This window comes from Cucurbita pepo, chromosome 15 (assembly GCF_057944985.1).
Source record: "Cucurbita pepo subsp. pepo isolate OVF chromosome 15, ASM5794498v1, whole genome shotgun sequence".
NCBI classification, from domain to species: domain Eukaryota; kingdom Viridiplantae; phylum Streptophyta; class Magnoliopsida; order Cucurbitales; family Cucurbitaceae; genus Cucurbita; species Cucurbita pepo.
The window spans coordinates 1,470,498-1,498,209 of NC_141812.1; the positions used below are offsets into that span (position 1 = coordinate 1,470,498).

The following is a 27,712-nucleotide window of genomic DNA, read 5'->3' on the forward strand; positions in this document are numbered from 1 at the left end:
ATAAAAACCGATCGGATGAGTCATGAAAAAATATTTACATGGGTTACACGGGTTGGGTTGAAAATTATTTATGACCATTCAAAAATTTCGAATCAGGTCGGATTCGTGATCTGAATAATCTGAAGGGTTCACAACCAAACGCAACTCAACCCTCTATGTTTTTAGTTCGATTGGTTGGTTGGTTGAATTTTTTAAAAAAAATCTTGCTTATTCACACTACATGTTACGTTAATAACTAAAATCTCATAAAATTCAAATATAAAATATACACAAACCACAATGCATCGCCAACAACAGTTATAAACATAAACTATTTTTAATCATCATAATAATTTTAAAAGTAGATTCGTAATCTTATTTTAAAAGTAGGGTTCGAACCAACCTTTATAATTTTTATTAGTCACGTCATCGGGTCATACAAACACTATAATATTTACTATATAACTCAACATTTAAGGTTTCCATAAAATTGGAATTTGGAATCAAAACATAATCGTAGAAATAGAAAGTTTCGTTATTTTTGTGCAATTTTTGTAATCAATGGTCACTTTCTTGATAGAGAAACCATTGCACATGCTTATGTGTAAGAATTACTTTTAAAATCCATTATATAGTTATTGTGTGAAGTAGTTTCGACTTTATGCTATTAATTTTATTTATTTAGTCTCATATTTGTCTAGCTTAAGCCATATTAGTGATGATAACGAAAGATAATGAACAAGAGTAAATGTAGAACATGTTTGAAAATTGAACTATAAATCGACGTTTACGATGATGATAATTGAATCAGAATTTCCTCCATTTGAATTCTCACCGAGTCCAAGTTATCTCACTCAATACTTCTCATATAGGTATGTGATGATCCTCTCGAACTTATTGACCTTTGTGTCTATATGTTTTCAGGTAAATCATGGGAGTTTCGGGATCTCCCTCTCAAAATCCACTTTGTTTGTCTCTCTTAGATGTTCATGAATCCTAACTATTTTTTGGATGAGTGATAGTTGGATAATACTCTCTTAAAGCATCTTTCAACTACAACCAAGTGATTGAACCATCACCGATCCCTCTTGAACATAAATGATCTTTAATGATGATAGCCACAATTCTACTTTTGACGGGATGCTAGAGAACCCATCAAAGATACTAGGTCATACCGCTGAGAGCCTCTAGATATATGGCTTGCATTGTTGAGTCATTGTAGTTTTGGCTCAATTGTATGGTCAGTCACTACGTGTCGTCCAAGGTTCATAGCATCTCTAGCATATGAGACACTATTTTGAGCTTGACTAGTTTTATTGTTTCCATTACAACGAGTTCCTCTTTTGAATCAATTTATTATATCAAAGACAGTTCTTTAGTAACTCTAGCTCGAGTCCCGTTAAATTTAAAACAGAATGGTAAATAAATAAAAAGAGAAAAAAACATGTATATTATTAGAAAAGGGTAAAGACGAAGAGATCTAAGCTACTCGAACACAACCTAGAGAAGAAAAAATAGATTAAAAAAACCATAATATTGTCTCCAAAAAGATGAATACATCAAGAGCCGGCGAAGTAATGGCTGTCTCATCACAACCTAAAAAACAATAAAATAAAAATTCTTGCAAGACTTTTTCTTATTTGTTCTTCTTATAGATCTTGGTATAGACAATACCAAAGTTGGGGGGTAAGCAAAATCATCCCCTATGAACCCTAACCCTATTCCCACCGCCTCCGTCACCGCCACCGTCACCGCCGCCACCGCCACCAATGAAGATCAGAGCTCAAAAACAACGACCGAAGAAACCGACCAAACCAGCAACCAAATGGGTAGTGGGCGCTCCTACGAGTGCGTATTTTGCAAACGAGGATTCACGACAGCTCAAGCCCTTGGCGGACACATGAATATCCACCGTAAAGATCGTGTCAAAGCCAAAACTACTTCTCCCTCTAAGCCCGAACTCTTCAATAACCATCCTTCGCACCAGCCTTTTCAAACCTATTTCCCCCCTTCTTCCTCTTGGTATTTGGGTTCTTCTACTACGCCACCCCATGATCATCAATTCTCGAACGACACCAACAATCCTCAATATTTGAATGCTTTCAACATGAGCCTAGCCTCGCGATTGTCGCCTGCCCTTGCTTCGACCGATCGTCGAGAGAAGAGATCAGATGACAATAGTGGTGAGAACGATGATGATAATCACGATGAACTTGATTTGGAGCTTCGACTCGGCCATGATCGGTAGTAGTAGAAGTAATATTATATAATTCAATGTTTTTCCATTACCATCCATATATCATTTGTGTGAAGTTACATATATCTATATAAATCTTTATATCTATTTCTTCATTGTGTGAATAAACATCCCGCTTTGTATTTTCCTTGTGAAGAGAACATTATTTGATTTTGGTGCATATCGCTATTAGAATTTTTAAATAAGGAAAATTCAGTACGAAAATTGAGATGTCGCTAACATCTGTTCATGCTAGCTGATCCGTTATTGTCGTTGTTGTCATCAACACACTCTATTTGTTTGGTAGGATCGTAAATTTGATTTTTATTTTTTGTTTCTAAATTTTGTATGAAATTAAAAACTTGAGCTTGAATACTCGCGAATAAAAGTAGATCGAAGCAAAGTTGTTTTGCATCTCAAGGCTTCTACATGACATGATTATCATGAACAAGTTTGCATAGATTTTGTGAAATTGAAGTAATTAATTAGACAACATTTTGTACGATGATTATTGCATGTTGTGGGCGTGCCAATGTTCTTGGAGATTCATGGAGAAATCTTACCATTTTCAATCCTCCATTATTTTTTTATTATTATTATTATTTTTTTTTTTTTTTTGCCATTTAATTTAAAATTACATTAAGATTAACGAGATAACAAAAGAGACGTTCCAACCAGTAGGGTTTCGGTCTTTTAACTTTTGCTAAATCGGGCCGAAGTTTGCAGGCTGGCCCAATTGAATATGGTTTTAAAAACGGGCCTAAGTTTGCAGGCCGGCCCAATTGAATTTGGGCTTTAAAAGCGGGCCTAATTTGCATGCCGACCCAATTTAATGTAGAGGCTGAAAAGCGAGCTGAAGTTTGCAGGAGGCCCAATTTAATTTGGGCTAAAAAAGCGGATCGAAGTTTTCAGGCCTGCCCAATAGAATATGGGCTAAAAAAGCGGGCCTAAGTTTGCAGGCCGGTCCAATCAAATTTGGGCTAAATAAAGCGGGCCGAAGTTTACAGGCCCGGCGCAATTAAATTTGGGCTTTAAAAGCGGGCCTAATTTGGACTCCGGCCCAATTTAATGTAAGCTAAAAAACAAGCTGAAGTTTGCAGGCAGGCCCAATTGAATTTGGGCTAAAAAATGCGGGCGGAAGACCCCGGTTCGATTCCCGGCGGTTGCATTTTACAGTTCAATCTTTTAATTACTCATTTCTGTTTTTAACTTATTTACTTTATTAATTGCGAAGCAGCGATGGTCTAGTGGTAGAATAGTACCCTGGTATTTGGATTTCCTTTTCAATTCTTTAATTAATTGTTTCTCCTTTTCAATCCTTTAATTAGTTGTTTCTGTATTTGGCTTATTTATTTTACTAGCCTCATAACCCGTGGTAGAATAGTACCCCAGTAATTCTGGTACATTTTCCTTTTCAATCCTTTAATTAGTTGTTTCAATCCTTTAATTAGTTGTTTCTGTATTTGGTGATTAGTGGTAAAATAGTACCCTACCACGGTATAGACCCAGGTTTGATTCTCGGCTGGTGCATTTTTCTTTTCAATCCTTTAATTAGTTGTTTTTGTATTTGTCTTATTTATTTTATCAGCCTTGTAGCACCAGTGGTCTAGTGGTAGAATAGTATCCTACCATGGTATAGACCCGAGTTCGATTATCGACTGGTGCACTTTCCTTTTCAATCCTTTAATGACTTGTTTCTGTATTTGGCTTATTTATTTGTTGTTTTTGTAGCCTCGTAGCACCCGTGGTCTAATGGTAGAATAGTACCCTACCACGTAATTCCTCGTGCATTTTCCTTTATTTGGCTTATTTATTTTACTAGTCTCATAGCACCTGTGGTTAGTGGTAAAATAGTATCCTACCACGGTATAGACCCAGGTTTGATTCTCGGCTAGTGCATTTTTCTTTTCAATCCTTTAATTAGTTGTTTCTGTATTTGGCTTATTTATTTATCAGTCTATTTATTTTATCAGTCTCATAGCACCAGTGGTCTAGTGGTAGAATAGTACCCTACCACGATATAGATCCGAGTTTGATTATCGGCTAGTGCATTTTTCTTTTCAATACTTTAATTAGTTGTTTCTGTTTTCAACTTATTTATTTTATCAACTTTGTAGCATCTGTGGTCTAGTGGATCTGGGTTCGATTACCAATTTTCCTGCACCAATGGTCTAGTAGTAGAATGCACCAGTGGTCTAGTGGTAGAATAGTACTCTGCCACGGTACAGACTTGGGTTCGATTCCCGGCTGGTGCATTTTTCTTTTCCATCACAACTTTAATAAGTTGTTTCTGTTTTTAACTTATTTATTTTATCAACCTCATAGCACGAGTGTTCTCCACGGTACAGACCCGGGTTTGATTTTCGGCTGATGCATTTCCCTTCTCAATCCTTTATAGTTGTTTCTGTATTTGGCTTATTTATTATACTAGACTTGTAGTATCAGTGGTTTAGTGGTAGAATAGTACCCTGCCATGGTACAAACCTGGGTTCGATTCTCGGCTGGTTCATTTTCCTTTTCAATTCTTTAATTAGTTGTTTCGGTGTTTGGCATTCCCCGTGCATTTTCCTTTTCAATCCTTTAATTATTAGTTGTTTCGGTGTTTGGCATTCCCCGTGCATTTTCCTTTTCAATCCTTTAATTATTAGTTGTTTCGGTGTTTGGCATTCCCCGTGCATTTTCTTTTTCAATCCTTTAATTAGTTGTTTCGGTGTTTGACATTCCCCGTGCATTTTCCTTTTCAATCCTTTAATTAGTTGTTTCTGTATTTGGCTTATTTATTTTACCAGCCTTGTAGCATCATTGGTCTAGTGGTAGAATAGTACCCTGCTTCTGTATTTAGCTTATTTATTTTATTAGCCTTGTAGCACCATTGGTCTAGTGATAAATAGTACCCTGCCACGGTACAGACCCGGGTTTGATTCTCAACTGATGATTTGGCTTATTTATTTTACCAGCCTCGTACCACCGGTGGTTTAGTGGTACTATAGAACCCTGCCACGATATAGACCCGGGTTTGATTTCCGGCCGGTGCATTTTCCTTCTCAATCCTTTAATTAGTTGTTTCTGTATTTGACTTATTTATTTTACTAGCCTTTAGCACTAGTAGTCTAGTGGTAGAATAGTACCCTGCCATGGTACAGACCTGGGTTCGATTCTCGACTAGGGCATTTTTTCTTTTCAATCACAACTTTAATTAGTTTTTTCTATTTTTAACTTATTTATTTTATCAACCTCGTAGCACTAGAATAGTACCCTGTCATGGTACAGATTAGGGTTTGATTTTGTAGCACCAGTAGTCTAGTGGTAGAATAGTACCCTGTCACGGTACAGATTAGGGTTTGATTTTCGGCTGGTGCATTTTCCTTCTCAATCCTCTAATTAGTTGTTTCTGTATTTGACTTATTTATTTTACCAGTCTCGTAGCACTAGTGGTCTAGTGGTAGAATAGTACCGTACCACGGTACAGACCCGAGTTCGATTCCCGACTGGTGCATTTTTCTTTTCAATTTTATCAACCTCGTAGCACTAGCCTTGTAGCACTAGTGGTCTAGTGGTAGAATAGTACCCTATCACGGTACAGACTCGAGTTCAATTCCCAGATGGTGCATTTTTCTTTTCAATGCTATCAATCTCGTAGCACTAGTAGTTTAGTGCTAGTATAGTACCTGCCACGGTATAGACCTGGGTTTGATTCCTGGCTTGTGCATTTCCTTTAATTAGTTGTTTCTGTATTTGACTTATTTATTTTACCAGCTTTGTAGCACCAGTGGTCTAGTGGTAAAATAGTACCTTGCCATGGTATAAACTTGGGTTCGATTCTCGGCTGGTGCATTTTTTCTTTTCAATCACAACTTTAACTAGTTGTTTCTGTTTTTAACTTATTTATTTTATCAACCTTGTAGCACCAGTGGTCTAGTGCTAGAATAGTACCCTGCCACTTTAGAGACCCGAGTTTGATTTTCGGCTGGTGCATTTTCCTTCTCAATCATTTAATTAGTTGTTTCTGTTTTTAACTTACTTATTTTACAAGCCTCGTAGCACCAGTGGTCTAGTGGTAGAATAGTACCCTACCACGGTACAGACCCCGGGTGCGATTCCATTTGACTTATTATTTTACGAGCCTCGTAGCATCAGTGGTCTAGTGGTAGAATAGTACCCTGAGTTTGATTTCCGGCTAATGCATTTTCCTTCTCAATCCTTTAATTAGTTGTTTCTGTATTTGGCTTATTTATTTTATTAGTCTTGTAGCATCAGTGGTCTAGTGGTAGAATAGTACCCTTCCACGGTACAGACCTGGGTTTGATTCTCGGTTGCTGTATTTTCTATATTTGGCTTATTTATTTTACTAGCATTGTAGCACTAGTGGTAGAATAGTATCCTGCCACCGGTTGCATTTTCCTTTTCAATCCTTTAATTAGATGTTTCTGTATTTTAGGTAGAATAGTACCCTATCCACGATACAGACTTGGGTTTGGCTTTTTAACTTATTTATTTTATCAACCTCGGTAGAATAGTACCCTGAGTTTGATTTCCGGCTAATGCATTTTCCTTCTCAATCCTTTAATTAGTTGTTTATGTATTTGACTTATTTATTTTACTAATCTCGTAGCACTAGTGGTCTAGTGGTAGAATAGTACCCTGCCATGGTACAGACTCGGGTTTGATTCCTGGCTGATGCATTTTCCTTTTCAATCCTTTAATTAGTTGTTTGCTTATTTATTTGACCAGCTTTGTAGCACTAGTGGTCTAGAATAATACCCTGTACAGACCTGGGTTTGATTCCCGGCCCAGCCTCGTAGCACCAGTCGTCTAGTGGTAGAATAGTGGCTTATTTATTTTATTAGCCTCGTACAGTGGTCTAGTGGTAGAATAGTACCTTGCCACGGTACAGACTCGGGTTTGATTCTCAGCTAGTGCATTTTTCTTTTCAATCACATCTTTAATTAGTTGTGTACCTGAGTTTGATTTCCGGCTAATGCATTTTCCTTCTCAATCCTTTAATTAGTTGTTTCTGTATTTGGCTTATTTATTTTATTAGCCTTGTAGCACTAGTGGTCTAGTGGTAGAATAGTACCCTGCCACGGTATAGACTTGGGTTCGATTCCCGGCGTTGCATTTTCCTTTTCAATCCTTTAATTAGATGTTTCTGTATTTTGGCTTATTTATTTTACTAGCCTCGTAGCACTAGTGGTCTAGTGGTAGAATAGTACCCTGCCACTATACAGATCCGGGTTTGATTTCCGGCTGGTGCATTTTTCTTTCCAATCACATCTTTAATTAGTTGTTTCTGTTTTTAACTTATTTATTTTAACAGCCTTGTAGCACCAGTGGTCTAGTGGTAGAATAGTACCCTGCCACGGTACAGACCCGGGTTCGATTCCCGGCTGGTGCATTTTTCTTTCCAATCACATCTTTAATTAGTTGTTTCTGTTTTTAACTTATTTATTTTATCAACCTCGTAGCATCAGTGGTCTAGTGGTAGAATAGTACCTGAGTTTGATTTCCGGCTAATGCATTTTCCTTCTCAATCGTTTAATTAGTTGTTTCTGTATTTGGCTTATTTATTTTACTAGCCTTGTAGCACGAGTGGTCTGGTGGTAGAATAGTACCCTGCCACGATACAAACCTGGGTTTGATTCTCGGTTGGTGCATTTTCCTTTTCAATCCTTTAATTAGGTGTTTCTGTATTTTGGCTTATTTATTTTACCAGCCTTGTAGCACTAGTGGTCTAGTGGTAGAATAGTACCCTGCCACAGTACAAACCCGGGTTTGATTTTCGGCTGGTGCATTTTTCTTTCCAATCACATCTTTAATTAGTTGTTTCTGTTTTTAACTTAGCATTAGTGGTTTGGTAGAATAGTACCTGATTTTCGGCTAATGCATTTTCCTTCTCAATCCTTTAATTAGTTGTTTCTGTATTTGGCTTATTTATTTTATTAGCCTTGTAGCATCAATGGTCTAGTGGTAGAATGGTACCCTGCCACGATGTAGACCTGGGTTTGATTCCCGACTGGTGCATTTTCCTTTTCAGTCATTTAATTAGTTGTTTCGTAAAATAATTTTCAATTCTTTAATTAGTTGTTTCTGTATTTTAGGTAGAATAGTACCCTACCACGGTACAGACCTGGGTTCAATTCCTGGCTGGTGCATTTTCCTATCCAATCCTTTAATTACTTTGTTCGTTTATTTATTTTATCAACCTCTTAGGATTAGTGGTCTAGCAGTCTCTTAGCATTAGTGGTCTCTTAGCATTAGTGGTCTCTTAGCATTAGTGGTCTAGCAGTAGAATAGTACCATGCCACGGTACGGAGGTCTTCAATTTCCTGATGCATTTTCCTTTCCAATCCTTTAATTAGTTATTTCTCTTTTTTTTAACTTATTTAATTTATTAACCTTTTAGCAATAGTAGTCTAGTGGTAGAATCATACCGTGCCACGACACAGACTCGGAGTCGGGATGGGTTCGATTCTCAACTAGTGCATTTTTCCGGTACAGATTCAGGTTTGATTCCAAGCTAGTTCATTTTCCTTTCCAATCCTTTAAATAGTTATTTATATTCATTTTATCAACCTCTTAGCTCCAAGTGGTAGAAGAGTACCCTGTCACAAATTCAGATTCTCATTTTATCAACCTCTTAGCTCCAAGTGGTAGAATAGTACCCTATCACAAATTCAGATTCGATTCCAAGTTGGTTCATTTTCCTTTCCAATCCTTTAAATAGTTATTCATATAGAGTATACATCGAATAAAATAAAATTATGAATTCTCAAAATTTTATTAGAACCTTTCTTAAAAGAACCGTTTGAGATCCAATTTTCATTTCAAGTCAGAACTAGACCATTTCACATCCCAACTTTAGTTCAGCATTCTAACCGACTTCTACTTCATTAATATACTTTTTCAAAAAGATAGGACAAAATTCGAGTATTTTGTAATTCCATTTTCATTACTCTATCTTCTTCAGAAATTACATCCCAGCAGCAAGCTTTAGCTTCAGATAATCTAAATAAGGCAAGGAGGATATAAAACTCCCAACTAACAAACTGGTTTGCTGATTATATATCTCCCATCAACGTCAGCTCACTAAAGAGCAGCACATGATAAACTCATTCAACTTTTGTTTGGGGTACAAGGAAACATATTCACACAGGCATCAACAACAGAACATCTATGCCAAACTTACAGGTAATAATACTGGTAGAACTAAGCAGCAATAGCGATCATTGTCTTCCGGGCAAACCTCGAGTATTTTCAATATCCAGACAGGAGGATTACCTCGTGAGATAGTACACGATGAAGAAAATTGCCACGAAAAGTGCGACTAGTGAGACCATCTTCGGTCTTGACTTGGGATCAAATACCTAAACAGATCAAAATTGATGTCGAAAACGATGAAAAAGGAATTGTCAAAAGAGTGCGAATGAATTGTTCTTGAAAAGATGACTCTACCGTCTTGAAGCGATCCATAGTGCCCGACAACACTCCTCTTGATGAATCCATATCATTACCCTAAACCAAAACGTGCAAGAATTAGTCACGGTGAGTAATAACAGCAAGAACTACGTAAGACAGTTGGAGTTGACGTACCATCCTATCCAGCATGCGGTTATGACTCTCCACCTCCTCATTTATGTCACCTGTCAACTGTTACAATAACATCGTTCGATTTGAATGTGATTCGGGTAAATATATATAAGCATAAATACAGCTCTCGACCATCAGAGTTTATATATCCCTCGTGTGTTTTTCGACAATATATCGTCACACATTAGACGGTACTTTCGTCATCTAAGTTTTCAACAATAATTGCAGCATATTATAGGTGCAAATTTTGTTATCGACAATAAATGCAACATATTATATATGCAAATTTCGTTTTCAACAATAATTGCAACATATTATATATGCAAATTTCGTTTTCGACAATAATTGCAACATATCATAAGTGCAGAATTCATTCTTGACAATAATTGAAGCACATTGTAGGTGCAAAATTAGTTCTTGATAATAATTGCAGCATATTATAGGAGCATAATTTTTTCTCTGTTCCTGCCTGACACTCAAACATCTAAGATTAGTGAATGAAACTGGGTAAGAAAGTAATACCCTCTTCAACAGGAGGACTCTGTCTTGCAAGCCTCCTAATGCTGCTTCATTATCATGCTCCTCAATTTCATGGGAGGAGTATGAAGATGAGGCTCTAACACCACCCTCCTCAATGCCATCGAAGAGAGCAACCCTATTGTTGCGCAATTCCCTGCACTCCAAGAGATCATATTACAAGTAGAACGGCGAGCACTTCGGAAGATCAACCCAAGATTCATTTGATAAAAATCAACTTGCTACTGCAAGCACACACTCTTCCGTTTATGGTTAAAAAGGGAACTTTCAGAACTTCCATTCAACTTTCAAGGGTGCATATAAGGGCATGAGAAAAAGAAATTTGTATTTTGAATAGAAGTTTAACATAAAAATTGAGAACTAAAGAATGAAAATCAGTAAATGTCAATATGCATACCAAAATCATTGCCAAATATCAATTAAGATATAGGAAATGAAATTCATTTCAAAAATAAACATGTCATCAAGATTAATCTATACAATTCTGGATCAGTAGCCAATTATCCAAAATGGTGTTAATGCCAAATCACTTAACAGTTCGAATAATTCAAGTACAGGCATAGAAAGTCATAGCATAACATAAGGAGTTGAATATTACATGTCTAAAGAACAGATATCATGAATTTCAAGACTATATCAGTATAAAGTGTCTGCAAACAGAATCAAGAAATGCTTGAAAAAAAAAAAAAAGAAAAAAAAAAAAAAAAACTGGAGCTTATGAATGTTGTTAATATGGGAAGTATGTGCAAGAAAATGAGCTAGAAAAGTACTCTTCAGATGTTGCATCTTTGTGGTGCATCAAGAAATAAGCAAGTACATTTCGCAGATTGCAGTTCCAACACTTAGAAATAATGAATGAAAAACCCTAATACAGACCATAGAAATGAAGCCCTCCTAACGAATACAGATTCAAATTCATCAAGTCATCGACCTATAAAGATCCAGTAGCCTATAAAAGAGCAACAGGATCCTGAATCGTAAATCCAGTGAATGAAAAACATTGGCGACTCTCGCGGATTGCTTAACAGTAAAGAAACTTAAAAGATGAGTATTGAAAGATTCAAGAAAAACCTTCTCGCGTTCATGACTCTCCCGGAACGAAACAGATTCCACGCCCAACCCTGCGCGTTCTTGAATTCGAATCAAAGATTTCTCGATCTGTTGCCTACGCACTTCCCTGTTGAGGATTCGAAGTTTATTAGAGTAGATGTTGATCGGAGGCAAGTGAAATTAAGAAAAACAGATGCATCGACAATCCGACCTCGAAGATCAAAATTGAAAAGGGAATTTACAGAGATTCAGGAGGAAGGAGGTGAAAGAGATACGTACCAGAACCAATTATCGGATAGCTGAAGCCTGAAAGTTCGAGAATTGACGGAGGGACTGAACTGGAAACGGTGACAAATGGAGACGATCGGCGAATCTTGACGGGGAGTAAGAGATATATATTGAAAACATCAATGGTAATGAATATCAAACTTTCAACCTAATAAATTTAGTTTCTAAAATCTTAAATTTTTTAAATTCTCTACCAACCCCACAAAATATAAATTTTATGACACATAAAATATAAAATTTATGAAAAATAGTTTTAGAATGAATACGAAAACTATGCAATATCTATGAATTATATCGCCAACGGATATAGTAACATAGACAACTGGTTGCGGACTATCTCTCACGTTGGATCTTCTTCACGTTTCTCTTAGACTCGGCCTAGGACTCATTAGGTAAACCTTTTCTCGATCATTGTGGCTCACAACATAAACAATTGAGTAGTGGTTGTGGGTTTTCTCCCACCTTGGACCTACCTTCTTTTGGACTTGGCTCAAGACTTACACGACAACATTCTCTCAGTCACCGAGACTCACAACATAAACAACTACCCAGTTGGACTTATCTCACCCTTTTCTTGAATCTAGCCCACCTTACCATTCTTTTGGACTCTGTCCCGACGCACAAGAAAAACCTTCTCTCAGTCACTGTGACTCACAATATAAACAACTACCCAGTTGAACTTATCTCACCCTTTTCTCGGATCTAGCCCACCTCACCATTCTTTTGGACTCGGTCCACGACGCACAAGATAAACTTTCTCTCAGTCACCGAGACTCACAACATAAACAACTACCCAGTTGGACTTATCTCACCATTTTCTCGAATCTAGCCCACCTCACCATTCTTTTGGACTCGGTCGATGACGCACAAGAAAAACCTTCTCTCAGTCTGTGACTCACAACATAAACAACTACCTAGTGAGACTTATCTCACCCTTCTCTCGGTCTCAACCCAAGATTCACTAGACAAACGAGTATCGTCATTTCCTTGCCTTAACTAGGTTGAGCACGCCACTAAACTAGTTATTTAACATTAGTTATTATGAGAGTGGAGGATCAAACCATCAGCCTGTGGAATGATAATTTGTGTTTATCTACTAACCCATATTTGAATAGACAACATCCGTAACGACCCATGTCCAGAATTCAAATAAGGACCTCGACATTCCCGTGCAACATGGTCATGTTACTTAACCAACGTAAGTCTTTCTAGCATGTTATGTCCTCACTCATATGCATTCTATGATTTCGATTCGTTCATATACTCTTATTTTACTCGAGTGTCGCACCATCTTTTTAGGACGACGAGCGAACAAAATCTTAAATTAAAAGCAAGTAAGAGTGAGAATTGAAATTAGGTATAATTGATACAAGCTTCCAATTTAGTTGATGGAAATGGATAAGATCGTAGAGTCCAAATATTCATAGGTGGATGGGGTTGGTTGGACCTCACTCACTTCACAAACTATCCACATTCTATTTTTTATTTTTTATTATTTTTAATTGAATTAGGGTCGGGACGAGTAGGGTAGGGTTGGGTTAGGTCGTAACTCTATTTTTGGGTTAGTTGAGTTGACCTAACCAAAAAAATATCAACCCGTAAATTGAACCGAATTTTCGATTTTTCAAAAATTCAACCCAACCCAAATTGAAAAGAAAAAAAAAAAATCTATTCTACCGAGTAGTTCGAGTTAATTGGGTTAACTGGTCATATATATAAACTCGAGAGTACGAGGACTAAATTGTTATTTCTATGTAAAAAATAATAATAATAATAATAATAAACGTTTTAATTTATTTAATTTTTATAAATTAAGAAAATAAAATATAGTAATTTGGTAGTTGGGCCGAATTTTATATTAGGGCAACTTTTCCTTGCTGGAGAAGATTGAGAGCCCAAAGTCAACGTGGCCCAAAATGAAGCGTCGAGAAGAAGCTCTTCCGACTCTTCGTCACTCTCGATCGGGAGAGTGAACCACGATGGCAATTTTTTAATCAGAGATTCCCAAATTCGGTCGCACCTGAGATTCCTTACCTATATATATATTTGTGATTGTGGGCAGCCACTGTTCTTCGGCGCATTCTTATTCCAGTGTTGAGTTCAGGTGAAAAATGGAGAATCCCCAGAAGCCATGGAAGGTGGAATATGCCAAGTCTTCTCGATCCTCTTGCAAGACCTGCAAAAGTCCCATTCAGAAGGAGAATCTCCGCTTTGGCAAGATGGTTCAGGCTACCCAATTCGACGGCTTCATGCCTGTACTCACCCATTTCTCTCTTTCGCTGTTTTCCTGCTTTTTTGAGTGATGCTCTTTGTTGGGTTTCTTCTTGTTAGCTTCATGTTCTAGTTTTTGTTCTTCTTGTTCTTTGTTTCGTATCACTCTTTTGACCCATTTTCTAATTTTCCTTGTCATTTTGTTTTGACTGTTCGTTTGGAAAATATGCATTTGCTTCCACTTGTCACTGCTCGTCACAATCACAATTTTCTTGGCAACGGACTTTGTGACTGTCCAGCACTCACTCCTTAGTAGCAAGTGAGTTAAGCCAATTTGTATTTGCGTCCATATGCTCAAGCTTCTAGCCCTGATTTGATAAAAATGTTTTAGAAAACGGGTTGAGAGATTTTGAAAGAGAGTTTGAAAGCAAAGTTGAGTGAGAGATTTAAAATGGTGTTATATAGCATGCAACGGCTTAAACCGTATATAACTTTTCGGGTAGGGAGAATTTGACAACTAGTTGCATCCTCTATAGTACATGTATAGTACATGTTGAGGCGATTCAGGTCTGGCAGACCCTAGACCTGATTTCGTTGAACGGTCATACAAAATCAAGTGGAGGAGTTGACAACTAGTCACACCCCTTATAGTGCATTTTGAGGCGATTTAGGTCTAGCAAACCTAGACATGATTTCGTTGAACCGTCGTACAAACTGAAAATACAATAGTAAAGCAAAACAACATGGAATAATATAAAGGGTTTGGCGTGGCATGGGCATGGGCATGTGGTCACGGGCAACACACCCTGGACGAGCATGACCGTGACACTCAGTACCTTTCGGTTTTTAAAATCTTTGTTTATGGAGGCATTTCAATTATGCGTGTTTTAAATGGAAAAGGATTGGATGGAATTTTTTTCTTTCAATGGAGTAATTTGTGCGATGTGCAGAGCTGAAGCATCGCTGTGAAATTCCTTAATTATCAGTTCTGGCTGCAATTTGTTTAGCTAATCATGCCTTTTCAGTTCATTTTCCGCTGGTTGAAAATGAACTCTCCTAATAATGTATGCCGTTTAACTTCTTTCTTTTAGTGTTTGATTGTTAGTTTGAATCTATCTAAGTTGTGTTAGGAATCACGACTCTCCACAATGGTATGATAATATCCACTTTGAGCATAAGCTCTCATGGCTTTGCTTTGGGCTTCCCCAAAAGGTCTCGTACCAATGGAGATGTATTCCTTACGTATAAACCCATGATCATTCCCTTAATTAGCCAATGTGGGACTCCCTCCCAACAATCTCAACAATCTGGATGTCGTTCATCTTTCTTGACGCATTCTTTAATTCTTAGTATATACCTGTAATAAAACTATGATCAAACATTCTTAATGTTGATATGCTCATATTTTCTGAACCAGATGTGGAATCATGGTACCTGCATATTGAAGAAAGCCAAACAAATCAAATTGTATGTGTGCTAATGATATTTTACCATATGGATACTTGTATAACATCCGGAAAATTTGCTCATTGGTTCGAATTTGCCATATGATAGAATTGATGATGTTGAAGGACTCGACTCATTGAGATGGGAAGATCAGCAGAAGATCAGGCAATATGTGGAAGACAGTGCAGCCGCAACTGCAGTGGCTGTTACGCCTGTAGAGTGTGGTATTGAAGTTTCACAAACGTCTCGTGCTTCGTGCAAGCGCTGTAAACAGAAGATTATGAAAGGAGAGGTAACTTTTTTACGCATATTCCCTTAACATCTTATTCTGTGAATCTGAATATATGTAGACATCTTAGCCAGATTCAAGTTCAAATCTAAACTAAAAGATTGTAAATGTTAATATCAACTTGAGCATACTTTAATTGGTTCGGGCATATATACTCGACTCATAAGGTCAAAGGTCTGAATCTCCCAACTCGGCATGTTATTTAACTAATAAAAACAGCAAGGCATAGCAGAACACACTTCTATTATTTTTTTCTCAATTGCATCGTCAATGTCATGAACTCGTTGAAGAAAACTATTGATTTAGTTGTATTACAATTCGAAGGTTCGTTTGTCCACGGCCCTAGATGGGAAAGGGGCCAAGGGTCTGGCTTGGTACCATGCAAACTGCTACATGGAACAATCTCCGTCTACCCAAGTTTCGAAGTTGGCAGGTTGGCAAAACCTCCCATCTTCTGATCAGGCTGCTGTTAGTGCCTTGGTTAAAAAGCCTCCATCTGCTGAAAAAAATGGTATGTTCTTCATGTAATTTTGCAGAATAGCATTTTGATGTTCTAATCTCATTCATTTATTAACTCTTTGTGTACGTACATACGTGCGGATCATAGAAGAGAAGCAGACTTCGAAAGCTGGTAAACGTAAAAAAGACACTATGACAGACCAGGATTCTAAAGTTACTAAGGCTGTAGGAGATGTTTCTGAGAGCAGGTCCATGAAAAATGCTATTGTTACAGCAGACCCTCAAAATTCATCTGATTTAGTGAGTAAACTCGAGGCACAGAGCAAAGAACTATGGAAGCTAAAAGATGATTTGAAAAAGAACGTGATAACCGTAGAGATGCGGGAAATGCTTGAATCTAATGATCAAGATTCAACTGGATCAGAGCTTGATTTGCGTGATCGCTGGTAGTCTCGTCCCTTCAAGCCTTGCACCCTTCATTTCTTATAATTGATTGTTATTGAGAGACTAGTATTCGACGTATCCGTTCTTCTATGCGTTACTCCCTTACGGCAATTATGCTAGCATCTTGTAGTAATTCTTGAACAAATTTGTGGTTTTATTTGTTACGCCAAAACGTTGTTCTTCGTTGCTTTAATGCTGGCACATTTCCTAATTGATGTATATGTCTTGTTAGCGCGGATGGTATGATGTTTGGAGCACTTGCAAAATGCCCGATCTGTTCTGGTTCAATACGTTACTCCGGAGGCATGTATCGATGTCACGGGTATCAGTCTGCATGGAGCAAGTGTAGCTACTCTACACGTGAACCCGAGCGCCTTAAAGGGAAGTGGAAAGTCCCCGAAGAGACCAGCAACCAATATCTTAGCAAGGTTTCTGCAAAAACTAATCTTATATGAAAGTGACATATATCATTATTTCACATCTAATGGTCTCTTGCAGTGGTTTAAATCACAAAAAGGTGCAAAACTGATTCGACTATTGCCCCCACCGTCTTCCAGTAGTGCCAATGGCAATCAAGGTCCTAGTAGTCAATTACAATCATCAAAGGCTGAAAGCTTGGCTGAGCTAAGAGTTTCCTTCTGTGGATTAAAAGATTCCGTGGTAAGATCTTTCGTTTTAAGATTTTGTATGCTTTAAATTACTTTCGTTGTGCCGAATGCAATAGTTGAAATCTTTGTGTTGAATCTTGCAGGGAGAATGGAAAAGAAAAATCGAGGGTGAAGGTGGAGCTGTTCATCCCAAAATTAAGAAAGGTATCATCTTTACCGTCTTTATCTCCTCCGTAGGTCCGTCACCATGTAACTCGTTCAGATATGTTATGTTAGTCCTTGATGACAACAACTAAGTGCAGATACTAATTGCTTGGTTGTGAGTGGAGACATGGATGAATATAATGCAGAAATGAAAAAAGCAAGGTAAAGCATCCTTCTAGTTAGTTTTATCTTTCTTAATCAATCGATTTCCCGTTGCTCTCTCTTTTCGTTACCGGATTCACTGGACAGGAGGACGAAGATACCGATAGTTCGGGAAGAGTATCTGGTAGATTGCTTTCGAAAACAGAAGAAGCTTCCATATGATAGATACAAAGTCGAAGCCGCTGGTGAGTCCACCAGCTTAGTGACCGTAAAGGTGAAAGGGCGAAGTGCGGTGCACGAATCTTCAGGCTTGCAGGATACAGGTCATATTCTTGAAGACAAGAAAAGCATCTATAATACAACTTTAAATATGTCGGATTTGTCAACTGGAATTAATAGGTATGCTTATTTCTCCCCAGCACCCGAAATTGTCTCCCTTATGCATCCATTCGATAATTTTTTCGTCAGTAGGAAGCAAAGGGTGTGTGTAAACGTGCACGTCTTTTGAACTGCCATTGCAGTCTCTTACATATTTATGTTTGTTATTGAAAGCTACTACATTCTTCAAATCATTCAAGATGATAAGAGTTCAGATTGCTACGTTTTTCGTAAATGGGGTCGTGTGGGAAATGAGAAAATTGGAGGAGTCAAACTTGAAGAGATGTCAAAACCAGATGCAATCCGTGAATTCAAACGTTTGTTTCTTGAGAAGACGGGGAATCCATGGGAGGCCTGGGAACAGAAACAAAACTTCGAAAAGCAACCTGGCCGATTCTTCCCGCTGGATATCGTACTGCTGTTCCTTTCATCATTATCGCATCATCTTCTTTACTACCATTTACTTTCCGGGTTCTACAGCTCAACTAGTCATTATGTTAATTTCAATGCTTGAGTCGAGTCTCGATGTTGGAACTTGTAGGATTATGGAGTGAACAAAGATATGACGAAAAAACCGAAGAATTATTCAGCAACTAAACTTGCTCCTCAGTTAGCAGAATTAATGAAGATGCTGTTCAACGTGGAAACATACAGGTTTTTCCAAATGACCTTTCTCATTGGCTTTTATGATTTTTTTGGTTTGTTCATTTGTTTGAGTAAAACCCTTGCAGGGCTGCTATGATGGAGTTTGAGATAAATATGGCAGAGATGCCGCTTGGAAAATTAAGCAGAAGAAACATCCAGAAGGGTAAAATACGTCTTGAATCTCTCATCAAATACACAAAACCGACTACATTTCTTGGAAAATTTTAAAATATAAAAGTGGATGTGAGATCCCACATCGGTTGGGGAGGAGAACGAAACACCCTTTATAAGAGTGTGGAAACCTCTCCCTAGCAGATGTGTTTTAAAAACCTTGAGGGTAAGCCCGAAAGGGAAAGCCCAAAGAGGACAATATCTGCTAGCGGTGGGCTTGGGCCATTACAAATGGTATCAGAGCCAGACACCGGTCGAGGTGCCAATGAAGAGGCTGTTCCCCGAAGAGGGGTAGACATGAGGCGGTGTGCCAGTAAGGATGTTGGGCCCTGAAGGGGGGTGGATTTAGTGGGGGTCCCACATCGATCGGAGAAAGGAAACGAGTGCCAATGAGGACGCTGGGCCCTAAAGGGGGGTGGATTGTGAGATCCCACATCGGTTGGGGAGGAGAACGAAACATCCTTTATAAGGGTGTGAAAACTTCTCCCTAGCAGATGCGTTTTAAAAACCTTGAAGGTAAGCCCGAAAGGGAAAGTCCAAAGAGGACAATATCTGCTAGCGGTGGACTTGGCTGTTAAAGTGGAAATAGTTTTTTAAACCCAAACAGACATCTTTTTCTTTTTTGGTTTGGTTCACAATTTTGTTTTCCTTATATTTCTACTTTCTTTGGCATCTACTTTAGGTTTTGAAGCTTTAACAGAAATCCAAAACCTGTTAAACAGTAGCATGCACGATCCTTCTATGAAAGAAAGCTTGATTATCGACGCTAGCAATCGGTTTTTCACCGTGATTCCTTCTATTCATCCGCACATTATAAGGGATGAGGATGATTTCAAGTCGAAGGTGACCAACGACGCATCTGATTCCGTTAAAAGATGGGAACTTTTGTTTTGTTCGTGTTTCAATTCGAACTATCTATGAGCCCTCATGTTTTTTCTCCCCTCTTTGGACTACTTTGTGTCATTCATAGTTGAAAATGCTGGAAGCACTCCAAGATATCGAGATCGCTTCTAGATTAGTTGGGTTCGATGACAACAGCGATGAATCTCTTGATGATAAGTATAAGAAGCTGCGCTGTGATATTGCTCCAATATCACACGAAAGTGAGGATTATAAGTTAATCGAGAAGTATCTTCTTACCACTCATGCCCCAACTCATACGGTTAGTTTACGTCTCGTGTCCTATCACTTCACGTTGCACAAATAATAGCTGATATTCATTTAATTTACATTTTGGAAGGATTGGGCTCTGGAGCTCGAAGAAGTATTTTCACTCGAGAGAGAAGGGGAGTTCGATAAATTTGCCCCATTCTGCCAAAAACTTAAGAACAAAATGCTGCTGTGGCACGGTAAAGCTAGCGATATTTGAATATAGAAAATGATGTACTATTATAATGATTCAAACCTTTGACCTTTGGGTCGAAGTTATAATGTTTTTCCTAGTTGGGCGCTTAGGTTGACTTGATGTTAATGATTTTATGGTGTAGGTTCACGGCTGACGAATTTTGTTGGGATACTTAGCCAGGGATTGAGAATCGCTCCGCCCGAAGCTCCAGCAACTGGCTATATGGTATACTTATTTAGCGTATATTGGTTCGGGGAATATGAATTATACTGAAATTGAAGCGTTTTTTCGTGTTTGGGAATACGTTATTGAATACAGTTCGGAAAGGGAATATACTTCGCGGATTTGGTGAGTAAAAGTGCACAGTATTGCTACACGGACAAGAACAATCCTGTTGGTTTTATGCTTTTGAGTGAAGTTGCATTGGGAGAGGTGTACGAGCTGAAGAAAGCTGAAGTGAGTTGATTTTGTAATGATAATATTGTTTATAGGGTTAAGAAGTGAATTGATGCATATACATATATTTGTTATAGTATATGGAAAGACCACCTCGAGGAAAACATTCGACGAAAGGGCTCGGGAAGAAGATGCCAGCAGCATCGGAACACGTCAAATGGAAGGAGGATGTGGTGGTTCCTTGCGGGAAACCAGTGGCATCGAACGTGAAAGCGTCGGAGTTGATGTACAATGAGTACATTGTGTATGATACAGCTCAAGTAAGTTTTTAGATAAGGCTCTGGTTTTATGTTGCATACTCGGGTTGTGTTGTGGAGGCTAATATAGGTAGCGTCGAAGAAGAAAAGGTGAGATGTTGAGAAACAATGAAAAGAACTATAAATAGAAAACAAAATTATCATAAGCTGAACCGTGAGATCTCACATCGGTTGAAGAGGGGAACGAAGCATTCCTTATAAGGGTGTGGAAACCTCTCCTTAGCAGATGCTTTTTAAAAACCTTGAGAGAAAGCCCAGAAGGGAAAGTCGAAAGAAGACAATATTAGCTAATGGTAGGCGTAGGCTGTTACAAATGGTATCAGAGTCAGACACTGAGCAGCGTGCTAGCGAGGATGCTGGACCCCCAAGAGGGGTGGATTGTGAGATCCCACGTCGGTTGGAGAGGGGAACGAAGCATTCCATATAAGGTTGTGAAAACCTCTCTCTAGCATACGTGTTTTAAAAGTCTTGAGGGAAAGCCCAAAGAGGACAATATCTGCTAGTAATGGGCTTGGGCTGTTACAAATGGTATCAGAGCCAGACATCGGGCAGTGTGCCAGCGAGGACGCTGGGCCTCAAGGGGGGTAGATTGTGAGATCCCACATCGGTTGGAGAGGGGAACCGAACATTCCTTATAAGAGTGTGGAAACCTCTCCCTAGCATACACATTTTAAAAACCTTGAGGGGAACACCATGAGGGAAAGCTCAAATAGGACAATATCTGCTAGTGGTGGGCTTGGGCTGTTACAAGAACTAAACAACTGATAGCAATTCCATGAGGTCGATAATCGGCTTTCAAAAGTTCACTCATTACAGAATCACTCCCTCCCTAAATTATGTCGTTGTTGTGGATGTCATTAAACAGGTTAAGCTGCAATTCTTACTAAAGGTGAGGTTTCATCACAAGAGGTGAGAAGAAGATAACACGACGTTTTCGAACGGGCGGGAAGTTGTACAGCCTCCAGTTCTGTCATAAGCTCAGAAACTGCTACTCTGTTTTGTTAATATAGGAAAGAATTAAGCTATTTTGAACTCCTTTTTTGTGCAAGCCATGAAATGATCTCATTTTGAGTAGCCCATTGAGGAGGGAGATCTTCTCGTTGCTTCCACTTATGTAAAGTAAACGTTGCTTTTGCCTTAAAACAAGTGTTTGAATTGAAATCTTTTGTGATTCTGGACAGAACGTGATTTTGGATTGACATTCTTATCTGTCTAAATGGGATCAAAGTTTGTGATTTTGAAGTCCATCGTCCTTTTCTTAGGTCCTTTTCTTAGCAGCGGATTTCAGATCTCGTTGCTCACAGTGAGACAACGTATGCTCAAGCTTTAGTTTCCGATTTGATAAGAAGATTTTAGAAAATAGGGGCAGAGAGATTTTGGAAAGAAGTTTGAAAGAGAGTTTGAGTGAGATTGAAAACGGTGTTATATAGCATGCAAGCGAAAAGACAACAACAGCGTCTTAAATAGTATATAACTTTTTGGGTAGGGAGAATTTGGCAACTAGTTGCATCCGTATAGTACATTTTGAGGTATTTTATGTCTATCAGATGAAGACATGATTTTGTCATGTCTTGGACAAACATGACCGTAACACTGTGCATGTCTGTCATGTGCATCGGTAAATGTTTGCTTATATCATACGCTTACAACAAGCTAGGGAATTGTAGAAGATGAAAAGAGGATCCCATTATGATTACCAACAAAACAAAGGCTTTAAAGGCTTTGTTTTCTCTGAAAATCATAGCTGCTGCTGTGTTTAATGACATGGGAAGACGGTGGATCCATTAAGCTCTTCATGGCCCTTTGTTTCTCCAAGAGATGACTGAACCCTTCTTTTGTTTCTCCAAGAGATGACTGAACCCTTCTCTGCTGCATTTGTTTGACCATTCTTAAAGACTCGACTTCCAATGCCTTACGAGTTTTTTGCATATTTAGAAACCAACCAAAGAATTTTGTGTCTCATTTGGATTCCCAAGTCAAACTGTCTCCAACTCCAATAGATTCCCACTTTAACTTCATGTTAATCTCAAACCTACCAACTTCATTATCTTTAAATATTATTTCCGTTCCGGTAAAGAAAGACATCTCTATACGGATGACGATGTCGTGGTGATGACCATACGATTGAAGCTAGAGTAGTAGCACTCTTGTTATTTGTAGCCCTTATGTAATGGCCAGAACCTACCGCTAGCAGATATTGTTCTCTTTAGACTTTCTCTCAAGATTTTTAAAACGTGTCTGCTAGAGAGAGGTTTTCACACCTTTATAAAGGGTATTTTGTTCTCCTCTCCAACCGTTGTGAGATCTCACACCTTAGGTTAGATCATGCCATTGCTTTTAGCTATGAGATTGAAACCACCTCTGCAGGATGGCAACGACGCGGTGATGGCCATGAAACTAAAGCTAGGATAGTAGTACTCTTGTTATTTTTATGTTAGATCAAGACATTGTTTTTAGCCATGGGACTAAAGCACCTCTAAATGGATGACGACGACGCAATGAAACATGAGACTAAAGCTAAGATAGTAGTACTCATGTTATTTGTAGCCCTTAGGTTAGATCAATACATTGTTTTTAGCCATGAGATTGTAGCTACGTAAGTGGCACTCATGTTATTTGTAGCTCTTAAGGTTAAGGCATTGTTTTTAATTTTTTATGATTTTGTTATGAACATCTAAGTCCATGGCACTATTTTAAAATATTTTAAAAGACTTTACGGTATATCTTAATTAATTTATGCATGAAGTAGAGACTTTATTATAGTAGAAAAGTAGGGTCGTTATAGGTTAGATTCTAATATCCCAAGCCTACCGTTAGTAGATATTATCCACTTTGGGCTTTCCCTTTCGAGCTTCACGTTAAGGTTTTTAAAATGTGTCTGCTAGGGAGAAGTTTTCACACCCTTATAAAAATGTTTTATTCCCCTCTCCAACCGACGTGGGATCTCACATTCCATCCCTCTTCAGGGCCCAACATCTTCGCTGGTACTCGTTCCTCTCTCCAATCGATATGGGATCTAACAAGGATTCTAAACAGATGGGAAGAATAGAGCGTTTGCAAAGAGGGAGAGGTGAGTGGTTACATGAATTCCAGCGACTCGTAGGAATTCGCTCAACTGTCAACGACCATTTTTCGATATAATATAAGAAAAGAATTCAAATCTAAACTCCATAAAGATTAAGATAGCTTAGTCATTAAGTAATGTTCATACCAACTTTCGAGTTAATAGGAACATTCTTGAATTGGTTCGATTAGGTTTAATATACCACTTGTCACAATCGCACTTTTGATGGCAGCGAACTTGCGACTATGCGGCACTCACTTTCCAATAACAAGTGAGCTAAGCCAATTCGTTCTTGCGTCACCTACGACCAAACGACGTATGCTTGAGCCTCTGTCCTGATCTAAGAAGAAAGTTTTAGAGAACGAGGGCAGAGAGTTTTGAAAGCATGCTCGTATTAACATGATAGTGCACTAATAAGAGTATTCACGGTTTGGCTCGACATATCAATTTTCTAATAAATTTCTATCCACTAAATTATTCGCGAGTTTTTCGTGTATGATTATATATTTATACCTAATTTCACAACACATCAACATAACGTGTTTTTTTTTAATTATTATGTTTTGAAAATAATGAAAGAATTGAAAACATTTTATTTTTTTTAAAAAAAGGAAAATAATAAAAATTAGGGTTTGATGGGACCAAACGCTCGTGGGGACACATAATTTAATTACAAAATAAAAAAGCGGAAAGCGACAAAAACGCAGCAATTCTTAGGTGCGGCGTTCGGCGGAAAACAAAAAATTAATTACTATTTTATCAAAACTCATCAATCAAATAAATTATCACATTTTTCTTCCTTTTTTTAAAGAAAAAAAAATAATTATTATTATATATGTATTTTTAATCCCGATATTAGTTTAATCGGGATGTTGAAAGTTTGTTCTATTATGGTCTTTAAACGTGTCAGGTACCTGACGTTCGTCTCTAACTTATTTAGCTTAAAACTCTGTTCGTAGTATTAACATATTAGTATAAACTCAAAAGTTCATAGTAAAAAATCGATCAGGTTAGATTTAAAGCTCATAAACGAAAAACGAAAGTTCATAGTTCGTTTATAACGGATCAGAATTATCAGCACATACTTGAACTAAGCTAATTAAAATCAAAGCCAACGAAGTTTTGTTTTCAATATGAAATTCAAAAGTTCATAGAGGAAAGTCAATTGGGTTAGATTTAAAGTTTATAAACGAAAAACGAATGTTCATAGTTCGTCTATAATTTATCAGGGTTATCAGTACATATTCAAATTAACCATGAAAACTCATAATTGAGAATAGGTCGAGTCGAAAGTTCATACACGAAAGTCGATCGGGTTAGATTTAAAGCTCAAAAACAAAAGATGAAAGTTCATAGTTCGTCTATAACCTATCAGGATTATCGATACATTTTCAAATTAAACTTGAAAATTCATAATCGAGAATAGGTTAGGTTGAAAGTTCACAGACGAAAGTCGATCAGGTTAGATTTAAAGCTCAAAGACAAAAGACGAAAGTTCATAGTTCGTCTATAACTTATCAGGGTTATCAGTACATATTCAAATTAAACTTGAAAATTCATAATGGAAAATAGGTCGGGTCGATAGTTCATAGACGAAAGTCGATCGGGTTAGATTTAAAGCTCAAAGACAAAAGACGAAAGTTCATAGTTGGTCTATAACTTATCAGGGTTATCGATACATATTCAAATTAAACATGAAAACTCATAATTGAGAATAAGTCGAGTCGAAAGCTCATAGACGAAAGTCAATCGGGTTAGATTTAAAGCTCAAAGACAAAAGACGAAAGTTCATAGTTCGTCTATAACTTATCAAGGTTATCGATACATATTCAAATTAAACTTAAAAATTCATAACCGAGAATAGGTCGGGTCGGATTTAAACGTTTGTTTGATGAGTGAGGAACAAAAAAGTAGAAGAATTTTGAAGAAATATGGAGTTATTAAAGAGATGTTCCCTAATAACCCAACACAAAGACCTTCCATGTCTCCCTTTCACACTCCTTTATTAAGCCTTAACCCTTCAACCCAACCCGCACGCCCACTCCCTTTTCCCTTTACTCTTTTCTACTCTACTCGTGCGCTCTTACCTTCTTTTATTCCATGGCATCTTCTTCTTCTTCTTCTAGTACTGCAAATAGTAGCGTGTCGGGCGGCGGCGGCGGCGGAGGTGGCGGTGGTGGTGGCTCTCCTTGTGGAGCATGCAAGTTTCTGCGGCGGAAATGTGTGGCTGAGTGTATTTTTGCTCCTTACTTTAGCTCGGAACAAGGGGCTGCAAGATTTGCCGCCGTTCATAAAGTGTTTGGGGCTAGTAATGTGTCTAAGTTGCTGCATCATGTCCCTGCTCATGATCGCTGTGAGGCTGTTGTTACTATTGCTTATGAAGCTCAAGCAAGGATTCTTGACCCTGTTTATGGCTGTGTTGCCCATATTTTTGCTCTCCAACAACAGGTAATTTTGAATATGAATGCAAGATTATGTTTTTGAGGTTCGGAAAACCTGATCAACCCAATTCAAGCCAAGCTATACGGTTTGGGTTGAGTTACGAACTTGTTTGAATTATTTGAATTGGATTCAGTTTCAAATAGATGAATATTTTACCGATTGAATTGAATTGATTCATGAGTTTCTTTAAAACTAGATAGGATTGTGAGATCACACGTGGATTAGAGAGAGGAACGAAACATTCCTTGTAAGTGTAACATCTCAAACCAATCACTAGTAGATATCGTCCGTTTTAGCATGTTACGTATTGTCATCAGTCTCATTGGTCTTCGTAACCCTTTCCAACCAATGTGAGATCTCACTATCCACTCCCTTGGGGGTCTAGCGTCCTAGCTAGCACACCGCCCAATATCTGACTCTGATAGCATTTGTAACATCTCAAGCCCACCGCTAACAGATATTGTCCATTTCATTCTGTTACGTATGGTCGTCAGCCTCACAGTTTTTAAACGCATCTACTAGGGAAAGATTTTCACATCCTTATAAGAAATGTTTCGTTTCTCTTTCCAACTGATGTGAGATCTCACAATAAGGGTATGAAAACCTCTCCTTAGCAGACACGTTTTTCGTGAGATCAAGGACCAAATCGGACAATATCCGCTAGCTGTGGTCTTTGGACAAAGAAAATTTCAAATGAATAACCTTAATAACTCAAACTAGAGTTGAGTTCATCATTTAAGAAGAGTAGTCTAGATTGAAAAAATTAACAAATCTAACAATTGGATTAGGTCAAAAAGTCTCAATCTGACTCAACCGAACCCACGAACACCGGTACATATACTTCTTTTTAAAATCCTTAAAATGGGTTTTGTTTGTTGTTGTTGATTTTGAAGGTGGCATACTTACAAGCACAATTGATGCAAGCCAAGGCTCAACTTTCCCAAACCCTGATGGAATCAGGAGGCAACATGGAGCTTCAATGGACAGGAAGCTTCAATAACAATCTCTCCAATGGAATCCCAAGCAATTATGAGACTCAAATTATGAACCCAGCAGTTTCCCCACAGAGCTCAGTGGAATCAGCAGCCAACAACGATGCAGCATTAATGTTCATGAACCATTATCAAGAGAGCCAAACATTGGCTAGAAGAAGATCAGCTTCATGTCATGGTGATCTTGGGGAGCTTCAAGCTTTGGCCCTTAGAATGATGAGAAACTAATTTTCCTCACTTAATCAAAAAAGGGTCTAATTTAAGTTCATGTTTTGTTAGAGATGATACTCATTTAAGGCCCCTTAATATCATTTAAGAACCCTAAATATATTATGTATATATAAACTCATGGATTCTCCTTTCTAATTTCACACGTTTTGATTACCCTAAACACCAATTCCAATTTCTTCCTCTAATGTTTCTTTCAACATCTTGGATTGGTTGCTTTGTTCTTGTCTTTTTCTAAATGGATATATATATATATATATATATATATATATATATATATATATATATATATAT

General features: G+C 37.9%; 4 protein-coding genes and 1 non-coding gene across 7 annotated transcripts; 4 read left to right on the forward strand and 1 right to left on the reverse strand.

Annotated features, from left to right (window-relative positions):
• Positions 1-1,666: 1,666 nt before the first annotated feature.
• On the forward strand, positions 1,667-2,360 carry LOC111776323 (zinc finger protein 6-like). The gene has a single exon (XM_023655749.2). The coding sequence runs from the start codon at positions 1,685-1,687 to the stop codon at positions 2,225-2,227; it is 543 nt and encodes a 180-aa protein (XP_023511517.2). The 5' UTR covers positions 1,667-1,684; the 3' UTR covers positions 2,228-2,360.
• A 5,179-nt stretch (positions 2,361-7,539) lies between these two features.
• On the forward strand, positions 7,540-7,610 carry TRNAG-GCC (transfer RNA glycine (anticodon GCC)). The gene has a single exon. It is a non-coding gene; the product is annotated as a tRNA-Gly (tRNA).
• Positions 7,611-9,254: 1,644 nt separating this feature from the next.
• Positions 9,255-11,838, reverse strand: LOC111811098 (bet1-like SNARE 1-1). Of its 2 annotated transcripts, XM_087117819.1 has the most exons (7): positions 11,728-11,838; positions 11,669-11,695; positions 11,411-11,516; positions 10,325-10,475; positions 9,806-9,862; positions 9,668-9,727; positions 9,255-9,579 (listed from the first exon to the last, which is right to left on the reverse strand). In XM_087117819.1, the coding sequence occupies exons 3-7, from the start codon at positions 11,422-11,424 to the stop codon at positions 9,490-9,492; spliced, it is 372 nt and encodes a 123-aa protein (XP_086973945.1). In that variant the 5' UTR covers positions 11,425-11,516; positions 11,669-11,695; positions 11,728-11,838; the 3' UTR covers positions 9,255-9,489. The 2 variants fall into 2 exon arrangements, with proteins under 2 accessions (XP_086973945.1, XP_023553595.2); XM_023697827.2 differs by having other exon boundaries at positions 11,669-11,828.
• A 1,749-nt stretch (positions 11,839-13,587) lies between these two features.
• Positions 13,588-21,875, forward strand: PARP1 (poly(ADP-ribose) polymerase 2). 2 transcript variants are annotated; one of them, XM_087118189.1, is made up of 20 exons: positions 13,588-13,932; positions 15,306-15,355; positions 15,443-15,626; positions 15,948-16,134; positions 16,234-16,528; positions 16,759-16,954; positions 17,025-17,186; positions 17,278-17,338; positions 17,437-17,500; positions 17,588-17,839; positions 17,993-18,230; positions 18,360-18,472; positions 18,550-18,626; positions 19,317-19,477; positions 19,605-19,796; positions 19,875-19,983; positions 20,122-20,204; positions 20,298-20,435; positions 20,513-20,695; positions 21,558-21,875. In XM_087118189.1, the coding sequence occupies exons 1-20, from the start codon at positions 13,789-13,791 to the stop codon at positions 21,603-21,605; spliced, it is 2,937 nt and encodes a 978-aa protein (XP_086974315.1). In that variant the 5' UTR covers positions 13,588-13,788; the 3' UTR covers positions 21,606-21,875. The 2 variants fall into 2 exon arrangements, with proteins under 2 accessions (XP_086974315.1, XP_023554207.2); XM_023698439.2 differs by having other exon boundaries at positions 13,589-13,932; positions 16,231-16,528.
• Positions 21,876-25,819: 3,944 nt separating this feature from the next.
• Positions 25,820-27,571, forward strand: LOC111776496 (LOB domain-containing protein 16-like). The gene is made up of 2 exons (XM_023655954.2): positions 25,820-26,204; positions 27,092-27,571. The coding sequence occupies exons 1-2, from the start codon at positions 25,857-25,859 to the stop codon at positions 27,416-27,418; spliced, it is 675 nt and encodes a 224-aa protein (XP_023511722.2). The 5' UTR covers positions 25,820-25,856; the 3' UTR covers positions 27,419-27,571.
• The last annotated feature ends 141 nt before the right edge of the window (positions 27,572-27,712 follow it).